The following is a 17,662-nucleotide window of genomic DNA, read 5'->3' on the forward strand; positions in this document are numbered from 1 at the left end:
CAAGGTCTTGAGGGAACAAAGACCCTGAGTTTCAGCCAGTGATGCTCCCTCAGGTATTGGAGGTATTGAGTGAGCGATGTTTCAGCCTGTACTTTGGATCTATGGCCTTCCAGGCTGGTGAAGGCCTCTGAGGAAGTACTTGGGTCCCTCACTTATGGAGATTGTCAATACCTCTCTGCCTGTTGCTTTGAAGGAGGCATTACTCAATACAGACAATCTTGCTAATTATTGACCAGTATCGTAGAATCATTGAAGATTAGGGTTGGAAGAGACCTCAGGAGGCCATCCAGTCCAACCCCCTGCTCAAAGCAGGACAAACACCAACTAAATCATCCCAGCCAGGGCTTTGTCAAGCTGGGCCTTAAAAACTTCTAAGGATGGAGATTCCACCACCTCCCTTGGTAACCCATTTCAGTGCTTCACCACCCTCTTAGTGAAATAGTGTTTCCTAATATCCAACCTAGACCTGCCGCACAGTAACTTGAGACCATTGCTCCTCGTTCTGTCATCTGCGACCACTGAGAACAGCCTAGCTCCATCCTCTTTGGAACCCCCCTTCAGGTAGTTGAAGGCTGCTATCAAATCCCCCCTTACTTTTCTCTTCTGCAGACTAAATAAGCCCCTCCTCTTAAATCATGTGCCCCAGCCCCCTAATAATTTCCATTGCCCTACACTGGACTCTTTCCAATTGGTCCACATCTGTTCTGTAGTGGGGGGGCCCAAAACTGGATGCAATGCTCCAGATGTGGCCTCACAAGTAGAGGGGACTAATCACTTCCCTCCATCTGCTGGCAATGCTCCTGTGCAGCCCAATATACCGTAAGCCTTATTGGCAACAAGGGCACACTGCTGACTCTTATCCACCTTCTCATCCAATGTAATCCTCAGGTCCTTTTCTGAAGAACTGCTGCCTAGCCATTCGGTCCCTAGTTTGTAGCATAGCATGGGATTCTTCCTTCCTAAGTGCAGGACTCTGCACTTCTCCTTGTTGAACCTCATCAGATTTCTTTTGGCCCAATCCTCTAATTTGTCTAGGTCCCTCTGTATCCTATCCCTACCCTCCAGCGTATCTACCTCTCCTCCCAGTTTAGTGTCATCTGCAAACTTGCTGAGGGTGCAGTCCACACCATCCTCCAGATCATTAATGAAGATATTGAACAAAACTGGCCCCAGGACCAATCCTTGGGGCACTCCACTTGATACTGGCTGCCAACTAGATATCGAGCCGTTGATCACTACCTGTTGAGCCCGACAATCTAGCCAGCTTTCTATCTACCTTATAGTCCATTCATCCAGCCCATACTTTTTTGACTCGCTGGCAAGAATACTGTGGGAGACTGTAACAAAAGCTTTGCTAAAGTCAAGGAATAGTATGTCCACTGCTTTCCCCTCATCCACAGAGCCAGTTATCTCATCATAGAAGGCAATTAGTTTAGTCAGGCATGACTTGCCCTTGGTGAATCCATGCTCACGGTTCCTGATCACTTTCCTGTCCCCTAAGTGCTTCAAAATTGATTTCTTGAAGACCTGCTCCATGATTTTTCCAGGGACTGAGGTGGTGCTGACTGGCCTGTAGTTCCCAGGAACCTCCTTCTTCCCTTTTTTAAAGATGGACACTACATTAGCCTTTTTCCAGTCGTCCAGGACCTCCCCCGATCACCATGAGTTTTCAAAGATAATGGCCAATGGCTCTGCAATCACATCCGCCAACTCCTTTATCACCCTCAGATGCAGTGCATCCAGCCCCATGGACTTGTGCTCGTCCAGCTTTTCTAAATAGTCCTGAACCACTTCTTTCTCCACAGAGGGCTAGTCACCTCCTCCCCATACTGTGCTGCCCAGTGTAGTAGTCTGGGAGCTGACCTTGTTCGTGAAGACAGAGGCAAAAAAAGCATTGAGTACATTTTCCACATCCTCTATCACTAGGTTGCCTCCCACATTCAGTAAGGGGCCCACACTTTGCTTGACCTTCTTCTTGTTGCTAACATACCTGAAGAAACCCTTCTTGTTACTCTTAACGTCCCTTGCTAGCTGCAACTCCAGGTGTGATTTGGCCTTCCTGATTTCACTCCTGCATGCCTGAGCAGTATTTTTATACTCCTCCCTGGTCATTTGTCCAGTCTTCCACTTCTTGTAATCTTCTTTTTTGTGTTTAAGATCAGCAAGGATTTCACTGTTAAGCCAAGCTAGTCGCCTGCCATATTTACTATTCTTTCTCTTCACTGGTTTCATTCTTTTCTCTCAGATCTCAACAAGTAGTTGTGGTCTATTGCTCCTCTTCTGTTACCCGCACAAATTTTCTGCCCTTCACACACTGTAGGGGCACCCACTTTTACCTGTTTTTAGGGTTCAGGCATAACCCTGTTAATTTGAATACCCACCCGTACCCAATTCCTAGGCCTCAGGGTGTAACTTCCTGCGGGTTTGCAGGACCTTTTACCAGTGAAGGAGCCTTACACAGTAATATCCTTACTCTATTTATTAACAATTACCAAGCAAGCCGAATACACACGCTAAGCACACAATGCTATGCTCACCAATCCTGATCAGGCAGGTGAACTTTCCCTGTTGGCCAGGCAAGGTCAGTCTCATCTGGGTTCTGGTTGCTGCACGTCACGGTTGTGCAGAGGATTCTTAGCAGCTCTGGTCTTAGGCTGTATTTTGGGGGTGAGTTCTTCTTCCAGGTCTTTCCTTCTTCTTATTCTTCTTTTCCTTCTTTTCCCCTCTGCTGGTCTCCTTCTTGGACCCCAGTTTATATAGTGAAACTTGAGTCCTGCTTAGCGATACCTTAACAAATTACTTTACTAAAATTTTACTAACCAATTCTGATATATTGTAACATAATTCTCTAACCAATTATATCCCACCACCTTCATTGATTTACATCTAGAAAAATTAATTATACAGCAGACAGAAACAATTAAAGAACCAGACACAGACCATATAGACAAACAATAGGGAAGTGGGGACCATAATGACAAAACAATAAAAAAATGGGGATTTCACAGCCCCCACTATTGATAAGTGCTTTCTTGTCAGACAGAATGCATCAAATCAAGTTTTTCTTTAACCATCTTAAGATCTGTTTCTTTATCTGGTGATAGTGGGTGCCATTAGGACTGGGTCTCTTTTTCTTAACAGCCTGATATTACACTATTTTAATGTAATTTGGATAGAATGAGAGGATGTGACTTTCTGCTACTCAGCTAATAGCTGCGGCTCTTTCAATCTGGCTGCAGACAAAGGCCGTAGGCTTTTAGGACTTACAGTATGGCTACAGGCCTTATAATATGCTGCAGGAAAAGGGCCTGATCCTTACAGTTTCCTGAAGAGCTCTTAGGTGTGGGGTGCCATGTGGGGCCATTCTGTCACCCATCTTGTTCAGTGTGTCAGTGGGGCAGTGAGGAGAGTCTAGTGAAGAGGCATGGGGTTTGGTGTTTTCAATATTCTGATGACATCCAGCTACAAGTCTTTCTTCCATCTAACTCAGATGATACAGTTCAGTGCTTCAGCCAGAGTCTAGACTAGATTGTGGCATGAATGGGAGCAAGCTGGCAGAAGCTTAACCCAGACAAGACTGAGGTGATGATGGTAGGTTGGGGGAAGAAGATGGAGGACGCATTTGAGATAATATCAATTCCTTTGATTTGGAGGAGAACGTCTGCTGTTAGTTTCTAGGGTTTGTAACTTAGGGATAGTTCTAGACCCCAGCTGCTGTTTGATGATCATGTTACAGCAGTGACTCAGTAAGCTTTCTATCATCTGTGTCTGGCTAGCAGGTTACAACCCTTCCTTTTGGATGTAGGCCTTGCCATTGCTATCCATACTTCTATTCTTTCAAAATCAGACTATTACAATATGCTCTGTAGGGTTACACCTTAACCCATTGAGAGTCTAAAGCTGGTGTAGAACAGGGTATCTCGATTGGGAGCACATGACACCAGGGCTCCGGGATGTCCACTGGCTGCTCTTTGGTCTCCAGGTGGAATTTCAGAGTATGGATTATGACCTGTAAAGCCCTACAAGGCCTAGGACTGGTCTGCCTGAGGGATCACCTCTGTCCCCAGGCCAGACTGCCACAGCCATGCTCAGCAGAGGCACCTCAGCTGGATCCCCCTTTATAAAAGGATGTGTGGGGCGGGGGTGGCTGGCAGGCCATTCTCCGGTGGGCTCTGGGACTTGCTGCCCCTGCTTGGTTGGAAATAGCTTGAATTGGGTGACTTTCTGGGTATGCTTCAAAAAACATCTGTAGGGTTTTTGCAGAGGGCTGAAGATACGCTTCCCAGAATGATAAAGGGGTGGAAAGGAGTTTTTATAAGTGGACGAGTTCCTGTTGAAATGATTACTTGACTGCTGCTGTTGCTGGTTTGTTAAGGCATATCAAGCCTTGGACAGGTGCCTTTTTCAGTTATTAATTAAATTGAAATAAAGGAAATTAGCAACACATGATCAGGAATCAAAATATGCACTTTGAGAGAGATGCTGAAAAGGACCGATGCACTTTACTAGCACTTCCCTGCTTTTTTCATTTGGACGTAATAACGTTTTCTCCAAGTGTGGAAAGATAACAAAGATATTGTGGATCCCAAAAGAAAACAAAGAATATTGCAGTAGAACAACCAAAGCACGTGCATCATTGCTGCACTCAGTTGGGCTTCTTTATACTTAGATTTGCTTTGATACAATTCATTTCAGTAGGCATTGTGTCAAGTCTCACTAACACTAATCTAGAGTCTTTACATAGAGGTAACTGGATGTAACATACCCAGAGGAAACAAGATGTAAGCTAAAGTAGTGTTGAAATTTGTTTCTCTCATTAAAACAAGGAGTGCTGATTTTCAACAATTATTCACTGCCACAAAACTTCGGTAGTGTAGTGTTAAGTGTCACTGCTCGTGTTTTGTACCTTTCCAAAATGTCAAATGCACCTTTGAAAACCAGGAGATAAAGAGTGAGGTGCATAGTCATCAGGTAGCTTGTCTCTGGGTGTGAGGGATGTTGACTCCTGCAACATAAGGCTCACAGTTTTAGCAATGAGGAACATTTCTGGAGAAAGAGAGCTGATACAGAAGCTGTGACTCCATCTGCTTAGCCAGAAGGGAACAAGAGTTCTGTGCAGCAATGAGAGAGGTTTAAGCCAGTTTTCCAGCCACATCCTTCTGCAGGTTGATTCCCCAGCCCTTTTGTCATGACCTACAGTCAACACCTCATTCACAGAATTTCACTTGTGGAATACATGGAAAATGACTTAACAGGTGCATGTGGCAAGGAATCCACTGAGAGGACTTTTATTGCTTACTGTCACATGGCTTCCTGCTGGAGCCCTGTGACTTATCTCTACATCCAGGAATAAGAATCTGTCTAGACACCTATTGATGTCAGTGGGAGAAAGAAATAAGGAGTAACTTCTCTCTCAATATTTTTGCCTCTTGTAGATTTTCTTGGTGCAATCTTACAGCTGATTGTTGCAGCGATCTCTCCACTGTTCTCAGTACAAATCAGATCCTGACAGAGCTGGACCTCGGGGAGAACAACCTGGGATATTCAGGTTTGAAGCTGCTGTGTGAAAAACTGAAAGACCAAAATTGCAAGCTCAGGAAAATAAGGTAAGTAACAATCGGCTTCCTTTTAGTGTCTTTTAAAATAATACAATCCTGATTCTCACTTTTGCTACTAGGATTGCAGTATTACAATGGATGCAGTACCAACCCTCGATCAGCACCACTAACCTGCATGGGGAAGAGAAGAGAGAGACGGGGCTGTGTTGATCGGCCATCTTTAGACAGACCAAAAGTGTGATCATATACTAGATGTTATATATACTAGATGTCATATACTGGAACATGAGGTTCTAACATCAAAATCTGCTCCATTTATATTTTCCTCAGAAAGGTAGATGCAGAACGCAAGTCTGGGATCCTGTCATCATTTAAAATAACCCTCTTCCTTCATTCCTCTCATTTACCACCATGAAGATAATTAATTCTGGGACAAAGTTGGAAGGGAAAAAGAAAGACTCAAAGAAAGAGAGAAAGCAGGGACAAATAGGTCAGGATTGTCTGTCAGGTAGCCCAGTTTCTTCATTCTTTAGTGCAAGCCTGCCCCTCTCTCTAGGCAGCAGCCCTCACAGGTGTTAGCAGCACTGGCAAGTGTAGTTAAGACAGACATCAGGAACATGAAGAGCTTGGTTCAGCATACATGCCAGGCAGTTATAAATTGTTGTAATGTTCCTTTGTTCACAAAATTTCAGACAACTAGCTTAGTTCCCTGTAAATCCAGCATGACACTCAGCTATGTGTTCTAAATCTACAAATACAAGAGGACGTTATGAAAAAAATGATGAAAGATGGACTCAGATAAAGGGAGATAAATTCTGTGGAGACTTTGGGCTAGTACAATTATTGATACATTAAAAAACACCCCACGAGGCAAAAATGGAATATTAAAGCTGAAAAGTTAAGCTCTTAAAGTTTAGGAAATGCCAGAATTGAAGTTGCTTTTACAATGTTAATTCAGCCTCCTGGTGTGTAGGCATCGTGATAAAACCTTTAATTATGTGATCACAAATTCTTTTTATTTTCTACAGGCTCCTTGCCTCATTAACTGCACAGGATAGATAGTGTTACTGAATGGACAGTCATTCAATGTTCCTTGTTAGCGTTTTAATAGACATGTTCAAAGTACATAATCTTTTTTTAAGATATGGTTTTCTTTTGAGACTTCTTTGAGGAAAAGAGAACAACTTGTAATGTGTGTTCCTCTTGTACATATGTCAGAGTTAAAGCTGTATAATAGTTTATGAAGCCTTGTGTGTAGTGGAAGGAGGATAGCAATAGGTAAGAATTAATACATTTTTATACTGATGTTGTTAGAGAAACAAAAGTGTTTTATTTTGTTTTTATTTCCTAGCTTTTCAGCACTGGAGAAAAACGTTGTTAAAGCAGAACAGAGCAACCTCAACTAACAGCACACACAGATTTTTTTTTTTAAAATCTGTGAATTTCCCTAGTTTTTAAGAAGACATGCGCAGGGCCCACGATCTGGTGATGTGGCAAGAGTGGGGTTATTCAGTTGAGCAATGCACTTCCTTCACTTGCAGGGACTGCCCCCACGGTCTCAAGGCTCTAAAAGAAACGGCAGGTAAAGAAAGCTAAGGACTCCAGGCAGAAGAATTACTAGCCTATAGTTTCTTCTGTATAAAAGCACATCACGGGAATACAGTACGGTGACGGCCCATTGAAACCTTCATGCAGGATAGAGGGCTGGATTTTCCCCTCTGTCTTTGAAGTTAAAGCTTTATAAAGATGTTCATAGCAAATGACTAGTACTATTAAATTCCACTGAAAAAAGCCAAGAGTAAGCAAATAACTCATCAAAATAAAAAACTTATGGATTTTGAAGGACAACTCTGTTCAGAACACACCACACCAGAGCAGAGACAGCAGCAGCCTGCAAAGGAGTCATGGGGTGACAGCCTGAACCTAGGTCTTTAGGTTTTGGACAAACTTAGCAGGCGAACCAAAACCTAAAGACCTAGGTTCAGGCTGTCACCGCATGCCTCCTTTGCAGGCTGCTGCTGTCTCTGCTCTGGTGTGGTGTTGTGTGGTGTGTTCTGAATGGAGTTGTCCCTCAGAGTCCATAAGTTTTTTATTTTGACGAGTTATTTGCTTACTCTTGGCTTTTTTCAGTGGAATTTAATAGTACTAGTCATTTGCTATGAACATCTTTATAAAGCTTTAACTTCACAGACAGAGGGGAAAATCCAGCCATCTATTCTGCATGAAGGTTTCAATGGGCCATCACCGTACTGTATCCCCGTGATGTGCTTTTATACAGAAGAAACTATAGGCTAGTAATTCTCCTGCCTGGAGTCCTTAGCTTTCTTTACCTGCCATTTCTTTTAGAGCCTTGAGACCGTGGGGGCAGTCCCTGCAAGTGAAGGAAGTGCATTGCTCAACTGAATAACCCCACTCTTGCCACATCACCAGATCGTGGGCCCTGCGCATATCTTCTGAGCTGCTGTTCTAGTTTGTGGATTGTTTCTTGTCCTCTTGTGCAGTGTGATTTGTTTACGCTCCTAGTTTTTAAGGTGACCGTATAAATTGGAGATGAAAAATGGAATCCAAATAATATACTGCTTGGTAAAGAATGTTGGCAATACAGCAAACATGGCAGCAGCAGTCTGTGTTCAACAATGGAAAATCTTGACATCTGATTAAGTGTGGCCAGTGTGACTCCTGTAATAGCCATCCAAACATGCCATAAAAGGCACCATGTCATCCATGGAAGGGAGCTCTAAAGCCTTGCCAATGGGTATATATTGACTTTTCAGGAAAAAAAAAAAACAAGCAAATGATCCTTATTCTTGCTAGCCAGAGGTAGTGCACATGACAACAACCTCTTCTGGAAAAACACCTGAAAGTGGTTTGCAATATGTTTGCCACCTACTTGTGGAGTTTATTTCAGATAATGGTTCACAATTTATTTCTGAGGACATTTCTATGGCAAAATTCTGTGAAATGTGCTAGGTCAGCTACCTGTCACCCAGCTTCAAATGGATTGGCAGAGTGTTTTGTGCAGTCACTGAAATAAGGATTACCCAAAAATGGTAGGAAATTTGCAAAGCCCAAGTGGCAAGGATATCCTGTTCTCATATAGGTCAACCCCCCAGTCTACCACTCAGAAAACTCCCAGTGGAATTGTTTTTAAGATGTCAGTTATGTACTAGACCAGACTCATTGAGAGCACTCCATGAAAGACCGCAAACAGGGAAAAACCCACAGCATTAACCTCCCAGGTTTGTCTGCCTAGGGCAGACAATGTTGGTACAAAATTATAGGGCCGGGATGAGGTGGGGGAAAAGGTGTGGAAAAGCAAATACTGGGAGCAGTGAGAGGTAAAAGGAGAGATAATGTAGAGGCACATTGACCAACGATTATCAGACAGAAGCCCAGCACAGTTACAGCCTCTGAAGTTAGAAAAAAATATTACAGGTGTTGTTAGCCAGAGGAGGAGAGAGGAGTTGGTACCAGACAATGTTAGGAGAGGGGGACAGCAAAAGGTGCTCCTGCTGGGGGTGAGCCAAACTTGCTCTTCCTGATTAGCACCAACAGCTGAAGGGAAATCACAGACCTCCCATAAAGGTAAACTTGTGATTTTTTTTTATTGTGTTTGTTATTTAGGAAATGATGTGGGGTAGTGAAAACTGTGGTAACATTGCAAGCTATCGCTAAGGTTGTAAAGGGTTTACTTGTCCAGCTTGCAGCCTAGAGGGGCTCTGTACGGAAGCATGTGATCTGGGCCTTGAGCAGCTGATCTGTAAAGAGCCAGCCTAGAGCATGGTGGGGTGAGTTGTGCCTCTCTGCCTTAGGGAGCAGCCTGGCTTTTCTCTCTCTCTCTCTCTGTTGGTTCTTCTGCGTTAGGGTTCTGGATTTTAAGAAATGTTATGTTGCCCAATGCTCCAGAAAGAGAATTTTGTTTTTATTTAACTTCTGTTTGCATGCCATGAACAGAACACTCTTGTAGGGGAAGTTTAGTTGAACTTTGCTGGGGACCCTCTGTGGAGGGTCTTATGACCTCAGGAAAATAAAGTTTCCCTTACCCATATAGAAGGAACTTCACTGGCATGGCCCATCTTTGTTAGTCTTACTCTATGCTCAATAAAGACTGAGGGGTGTGTGTGTGATGAAGTCCTGGGAGGGCTACAATTACTTTGGGGAAACACTTTCTTGAGTTTGGCCTATTTCTCAGCTGAATAAGTCCGTTTCTGAGTCTTTGTTCTCAGAACTTTGTTGATGGGGGCAGAGTTGTGTTATATGGATAGGCTTATCTGTGCATCTCCACACTTAAAAACGCTTTGCTTTCTTTTAAATTTAATCATAACTGAATTTCCTGGGTTTTTAGTTATTTTGTTAGCAAAGTTCTCAGAAGTAACTAAAAGGTAAAAACGTATCTTTTCTTTCAACCTTAACTCCAGATTAAGGAAATTGTTAAGTTTTAAACACTTTTAAAAATTCTTAACATGCATTGGAAGCCGAATATGCTGTAAAACTCTTTAAACTCCACAGGGCTTTGGGAATGGGAGAGCAAGGAGCACGTGAGGCAGGAAAAGGGGGAACCCTTGGGAGTTCAGTGCTGTAGCTGACTCCTCAGCCAGCCTTTGAGAGCCAACCTTCCGCCGCATGCCCCCATTAACCTCTTCCTGCTCCATTCTAATATTTTCAGGACCTTCTTCAGACTGTAGAAGGTCAGTGGGAACCATGATGCTGATGTAGAAATGTATAAGAGAGGTGACTTGAAATAGTCAGGTGAAGGGTTGCAGAAGTTGCTGGGGCTAGGAGAATATAGAGCCATCTGATGTGCTGCACGTGCAGGCTCAGGAACCAGATGAAGGGGTATTACATACTTTTTAAGGAGGAAGGTGCAGAGATTTTTGCAGAATTTGTGCAATGACTAAATGCCCTCACTTGCATAGTTGCTGAATACGCATTGCCTTTCTTACTGAATGAAAGTATGCGTGGTATGTTGCCCTTCAAAGAGACTGTGGACTCAGGGAGCATTTGAATTGGGAGCTGGATCACTCCTTTTGTATCTGATAAAATCAATACTTTTTTCATCCCATAGGTTGCGGTGTAGCAATATGAGTGAAGAAATGAGGAGAGAGCTGAGCGCTGTGGAAACAATGAACCCTCATCTGGTCATACAGCTATAATGTTGTGCCCCCCAAGAAGGGCAACAGCTAACTTACCTTCAGGGTGTTAATGATTGTTTCTACTGGGTGGAGCAATTGACAATATGGCAAGTATGCTGCAGTCATGTTTGTTTAAAAAAAAAAAGGCAGAATTTTGTTTGCCTGATCATGCTAGGAGAAAAACAGCAGGCAGTTCCTTGCTAGGAAACCCCCAAGTCTGCTATGTAGGGACCTGTGCCCAAGAAGCCCTATCTCTTTGATTCCTCTCAGGTCATGTTCACAACTTCTGCTGGCTTGCTCACTCCAACACACACAACCTGCGGGCAGTATCCTAGTCCCTGTATTTGTATGGTTTTTTTCCCCATACATTTCTTTTTTTGCCTTATTTTTAAAATAGAAATTCCGGTCTTGGCAGACTGTGCAGCTGCATCTACACTAAGATGTTACATGATACTTCTGTAACGTGATGCTCAAAGCAGTGCCTCTCTGTCACTGGTAGCAATGGTGGGAGTGGGCACAGCCATGATTACCACCGTGTGGTAAATCTTCACATTAGTTAAGCATTGATTTGGACAAAGTGTGGTCGACTATGCCTTCCTGCACTATTACTGCCCCAAGGTACTGAGAGATATACTGGCTGCTCCAATCCCCCGAAGAGTACGTAGCATGCCACTGGATCAGTGTATGAGCGGCTCAGTCTGCTGTGGAGGACGACGATGACTTCCCTGATAACTTTTAGCCCAGTGGTTAGGATACCCACCTGGGATGGGGGTGGCCTCCAGTGAGGGGGAGAAGGTATTTAAACAAGGATCTTCCACATTTCAGGGGAGCGTTCTAGCCATTGGACTATGGGACAATCTCAGAAGGGGTTTCCTCAGTCTTTCATGTTGAAGTTGTTCCATGTTAAGTAAATAATTAAATATTAAGCGAGCCCAGAGAAAGAGTTAGAATATTTCTATGCCTACTGGTTAGGGGTACTCACCTGAGAAAGGGATGATCCCTTTTCAAATGCCTTCTGCCTGTCAGGTAGAAGGGGGACTTGAACTGGAGGTCCCCCACATGCGGGTGAGTATCCTATCCTCTAGGTTAATGGCTTTGGGGAGAGGCATGCCTCCTCCTGGTTTTGTTTCAGCCTCCGCATGTGACAGTGGCCAAACACCTAGCTTCTCCCAGTTCACAGATCACAAGCAGAGAAGTCCAGACTACAGGGAGACACCTAAGTGCCTATTTCCGAGAGAGAGGCAAGTCTTAGCTCACACCCCTTTTTTCAGCATCTCCCATTGGCTAGTGGAAGTGGCTTCCCCCCTGGCAACGCTGGTTTTGTCGAATGCAATCTAAGGCACCTTTCTCCCCCCATTCATTGTATAGGGAGTCTAGGTGCCTAACTCAGGCTTTGTGGATCACAGTGTTGTTCCTGTGAGTTTTCTAGGCACCATGGTGCTCAGTGTCTGTGTCCATTCATGGATCCCACCCCTGGTTACTAAAAATAAATGAATAACAAAAACCAGTCCAAATGATCAAAGTAGCCAGTTGGAGTAGGGCTGGGCTCACAGGGAGCCTGATGCTGAGAAAAGTTGATCATGTGCAATTCCAGTTAAAGTCAAGATTAATCCCAGGTTGGGGGCCTAATTTACTGGCATTTCTCACTTACTAGCATTAAATGATTTAGGGCTAGATTTTAAAAAAATATCAGCTCCCTGCAGCAGTTCCTGTTATTCTTAACAGGAGCTAGAAACTAAACACCTTGAAAATCTGGCCGGGTAGGTGTTTAAAAGGGAGCTGTTGGGTGCTGAGCTAGCCCGAAATCTTTAGTGAGATTGAATGTAGACAGCCCCAGTGTAGCAAATTTTTTTGGTTCTATGTTTTCTGTTAGTTTACTCTGAATCAATAGAAACAGATTTATTCACAAAGCTTTATCATTTGCAAAGCAATGCATTACTTAGTTGAAGGCTATTCTGTTCATCCCCTGTTGCACTAAACCAATGTTAAAACAAAGAGGTCCTCAAGATTTAAAATGAATTTTGACACTGGTTTTTTATATATCACCTGATTCAACTTTCACTGGGAAAGTTGATGAGAGTTGGATCAGGCCCTCTATGAAGAAATATGGTCCTGCTGCTATTATTGTCCCTACCTAACAAAGTGAACTATGCACGCTGGACGGAAATGCAGAGACCTTCATTTATTTTAATAGGGTAGCTAGCTACTGTTGCTTTGCAATCTTAAGGGAAGAGATGATAGTGATCATCTCTATAGCTTACACTGTCCTGAGTTTAATTTTGGAACATCTTCCTCTGTCATTGTTTTTCTTTCCTGTGCTATTTTGTTTATGGATTTTGTATTATTAATAAAGTCATTTTAAAAAAGTTTAACTACACTTGTAACAAGATGAATACATTATGATTGATTGTCACCATATCTGGTGCCGTATCTTTCATAGTGGCTGGCTCTCCTCATGCTCACAATGACCCTCACCTGTCTTTCTGTGGCACTGTCAGGGAGAAGTAGCATAGTCCCATCTGTGCCCTCATGTTCAAGCTGTACCATATTAGCTTGCCAGAGTTCAGAGCTCAGTTCCTCTCTCCAAGGCACCTTTCCAATGACTGCATCAGTAAACCACATCCAAAACCTATTGTCTTACATAAAAACAAGTTTTATTGGCAATTTCAATAAAGTTTTTACTCAGTGATTTTTCTCTAAGTGTAAAGATAAGCAGTGCTAGCCAAATATAACACAAAGCATTGCTGACATGGCACTGGACTCAGTAACAAAATACCGAACATTACCTGGGGCAGCAGCAGCCCCTCTTGTTCTCTGAACCTTGTCATGGATTAGGGCTGGTTTCATTGTTTACGGGAAGTGACCCTATGCCCTGATTGTACCAGGACAGTCAGTGGTCCTAGGCCACTTTACACCAGCTGAGGATGATGCCCAGTCTTTTGAGTTAGTAGCCCGAGTGGTGCACCTGCAACACGCTCAAACTCATCTGTGCAGTGCTCTTATAATCATTGGGCCTACACAGGTATCTTAATTTACCACACAATTCCTAACAGGCCCCAAAACTTCAGGGGTAGGGAGAGTACAGGCCACCATACGACATGCTGTGACTGACTGTTGAAGTGCTCTGTCACAGCCTCCCTCAGCTGCATAGCTCCACGTTGAACTCTTGTAATAGCCCTTTTGTCTGTGTCAAAGTCAGATTCAGGACTCACATAATTTGTCAGACCACTCTGTTTATTAGCAAAGCGCTTTGCCAATGCACCCAGATATATGTGAGCCCCCTGCAAAAGCTCAATCTAACTTATTTATACAGAAGCGAAAGCCAATTTAACATAGGAGACAAAAGGAAGCAGAAACTGACAAATATACATACATATCTTATTTGCATACTAACGTTTACCAATCTTCTAGCTCAGTAGGAGCTCTAAGTTAATTAGTCTGAGGACCCACTGTCTCACACTCCTTAATGCTTCTCTTCCTGACAACTATATTTCAACAAACTCTTCAAGCAGCATTTCTTTAGTGAATTATAATTTCAATATAATTCATTCTACTTTCACATCTGGCTGTTCAAACTCAGCAGATGGCTCTTCCATGTCCACCCTGGTGGCAACCTTTGACTCACAGATATTATGCAGCACACAACAGGCAGCTATAACCATTGGAATATTTTTCTCACTGAGATCCAATCTTGTGAGCAAACACCACCAGCGTCCCTTTAATCTACCAAAAGCACATTCAATTGTCATTGTGCATCTGCTGAGCCAGTAGTTGAATCTTTTCTCGGTGCTGTCAAGGTGGCTGGTGCATGGCTTCAAGAGCCAGGGGAACAAGGGGTAGGCTGGGTCCCCCAGCATCACTATTGGCATTTCACATAGCCAGTGGTAATCCACCGGTTGAGAAAGCATGTCCCTGCTTGCAGCTTTCTGAATAGTCCCGTGTTCTTAAAGTGTCATGCACTTTCTCTATCCAGCCAAAATGGATGTTGGTGAAGCATCCCCAGTGATCCACCAACGCTTGCATAACCTAGAAAAGTTGCCCTTTTCGTTGATGTACTCTGTGACAAGGCGGGCTGGTGCCAAACAGGTATATGCATGTCATCTGTCACCTCATGGCAGTTTGGGAACCCCACTGCTGCAGATCCATCCACATGTTCTGCATGTTACCAAGAATCACCATCCTGCAAAGCAGGAGACTATTAATGGTCCTGCCCACTTGCATGACAATAGCCCGCACTGTGCATTTTCCAGCTCCAAAATGGTTTTGCACTGACCAGGAGAAATCTAGCATGGGAAGCTCCACAGTGCAATCACTACTCGCTTCTCATCCGTCAGAACAGTTCTCATTCTGGTGTCCTTGCACTGGAGGGCTGGGTGAGCTTGACATACAGATCCAGCAATGTGGCCTTTCACATCGGAAAGTTCTGCAGCCACTGCTCTTTGTCCCAAGTCTGCATTACGATGCAATCCCACCAGTCAGTACTCATTTCTTGGGCCCAGAACCGGCACTCCACAATCTCCAGCTGTTCTATGAATGCTTTCAGCAAGCTTGAATTGGTTTTTGCTACGTCCCACAGCACTCTGTCCTCCACTAATTTGTCATGTCCCCCATTGCTGTGGTGGTTCTTTTGGTTCTGCAACTACCGGAGCATTGTTCATCCTGTTTGGAATGCTCATGACAATAGTGCAGAGCTGTGTGCGTGCCCTGCTTCTGTCAGAGGTGGCAGACAGTGAAAAGTGCCTCATGGGTTTGTGGGATTTTTTAAAAAGGCATGAAAATTATGAGATTATGGATGGAATTGAAGTTGCATGATGGGAACTTGACCCCTTGCTCCCAGTCACCCCTGCGTGATTCCTTTCTGCCTCACCATGGGTTGCCAAAATATCCCCAAAAGTGTGCTGCATGATGGTGAGTTGCACACTGGGATACCTACCCATGGTGTATCAACACAAACACTCCTGGTGAGTGCACGCAGCACCAGCACACAGAGCCAAGTATGCATGGCTGCAGCCTTATGTCAACATAACTTACGTTGACCAAAGTTTGCAGTGTGCACATGGTGTAGGTCTTGAAACACCAGGGAAGTTCTAGAAGACTGGAAGAAAGGTAATGTTGTGCCAATATTTAAACAGGGTAAATGGGATTATGTGGGTAATTATAAACCTATCAGTTGGACATCGATTCTGGGCAGGATAGTGGAGTAGCTGATACAGGACTTGATTTAACTAGATGATTTAGTTGGGTTTGGTTCTAATTTGAGCAGGGGATTGGACTAGATGACCTCCTGTTGCCTCTTCCAACCCTAATCTTCTATGATTCTAAAGGAGGACTATAATTAATGCAAATCAGCATGGTCTTATGGAAAATAGATCCTGACAAGGTAACTTTTATATCTTTTTTGATGAATTACAAGTTTGGTTGAAAAAGGTAATGTTGATGTAATATGCTTAGGCTTCTGTGAGGCATTTGACCACATGGTACGGCACAACATTTTGTTTAAAAATCTAGAATGACAGCACATTAACATGGCACATTTTAAGTGGATTAAGAGATAGCTGACTGATAGGTCTCAAAATGTAATTGTAAATGGGAAAGTCATCTTAGAAAAGGTGGGTTTCTAAGAGGTCCCACTGAGATGGGTTCTTTGCCTTTGTTGTTTAACATTTGTATTAATGACCTGGAAGAAAAAACAAAATTATCAGAAATAAAGTTTGCAAATGACTGTGATGTTATCTGATTAAAATATGACCATGTAGATCATTGTTGCAACCACTGTTATATATTTGTGACAAATCTTGTACAAAATGTGTCATGTAAGATATCTATGAAAAGCTTATAATTTGCTGGTTATGATTATGCTATCTGTATGCATATATCACTTTTGCTTTTGAAGTTATGAGTATTGGCTCTATACCTGGATTTCAAATGTTTGCTCCTGGGGTAATGCCCACAAGGTAGTTAGCCAGCACATCTTGGAGGGACTATTCAAATTAAGTGGCTCATCAAGAAACACTTAACTGACAGGTTTCAGAGTAACAGCCGTGTTAGTCTGTATTCGCAAAAAGAAAAGGAGTACTTGTGGCACCTTAGAGACTAACCAATTTATTTGATCATGAGCTTTCGTGACAATGAACCATGGGAGATTCCCATCAACACTGAATGGACTGTCCTGAAAACATTCCATCTGAAGTATAGGTAATGGCCTCCTGAATGACTAGGCGAAATTCATAGACATGTGATTCCAACCAGCATCTTGTTACTGTACTTTCTCACAGTAAGAACAATGGGATTCCCTCCACATGCAGAAGGGATAAAAGGCCCTGGAAACTCCTCCATTTTGCCTCTTTCCTGCCCAAACCGCTGGACTATGGACTATACTAATGGGAGCATTCTAACCAAGGGACTGAGGACCTTCCAATGATTTGGAAGCAACCAGAGACTTGACTTAAGCCAGCAGTTTATTCTGTCACTGCTACAAGCCTGAACCAAGAACTTTTCATTTATTGTATGTATTTGATTCCTTTAACCAATTTTAACTCTCACCTTTTTTTTTATGAATAAACCTTTAGATTTTAGATACTAAAAGATTGGCATCAGGGTGATTTTTGGGTAAGATCTAAGTTATATATTGACCTGGGTGTGTGGCTGGTCCTTTGGGATCAGAAGAACCTTTTATTTGATAAGGCTGGTTGCAAAGAACCACTCACCTCTAAATCCAGTGTTTTTGGTGGTGATATAAAAACTGCAATGCCTAAGGAAACTGCTTTTATGACTTCTTGTTAGCCAGTGTGGTGAGACAGAAGTTTACTTTTGTTGCTGGTTTGGTATATCTTATGGAAGAATAACCACCAGTTTTGCATTGTTTGCCCTATTTCTCAGCAGTTTGTCCTGAATTTGGCATCCTCAGTTGTGACCCACTGAGGCACAGTTACAATGACACAATAATTAAGGAAGTGGTAAATAATGAAAAGG

The 17,662-nt window shown here is 43.1% G+C and overlaps 1 protein-coding gene across 1 annotated transcript in view; it reads left to right on the forward strand.

Moving 5' to 3' along the window:
• LOC311522743 (NACHT, LRR and PYD domains-containing protein 3-like) overlaps positions 1–13,062 on the forward strand; it is a 46,017-nt gene extending 32,955 nt beyond the window's left edge. Inside the window, exons 9-10 of the mRNA XM_084632227.1 lie at positions 5,436–5,606; positions 10,624–13,062. Of these exons, the coding sequence (XP_084488353.1) occupies positions 5,436–5,606; positions 10,624–10,711 (259 nt within the window). The 3' untranslated portion in view covers positions 10,712–13,062. The remainder of the gene's footprint in view (positions 1–5,435; positions 5,607–10,623) is intronic.
• The last annotated feature ends 4,600 nt before the right edge of the window (positions 13,063–17,662 follow it).

The sequence above is a fragment of the Lepidochelys olivacea genome (genome assembly GCF_965140295.1).
Source record: "Lepidochelys olivacea isolate rLepOli2 genome assembly, chromosome: 6".
NCBI lineage: Eukaryota > Metazoa > Chordata > Testudines > Cheloniidae > Lepidochelys > Lepidochelys olivacea.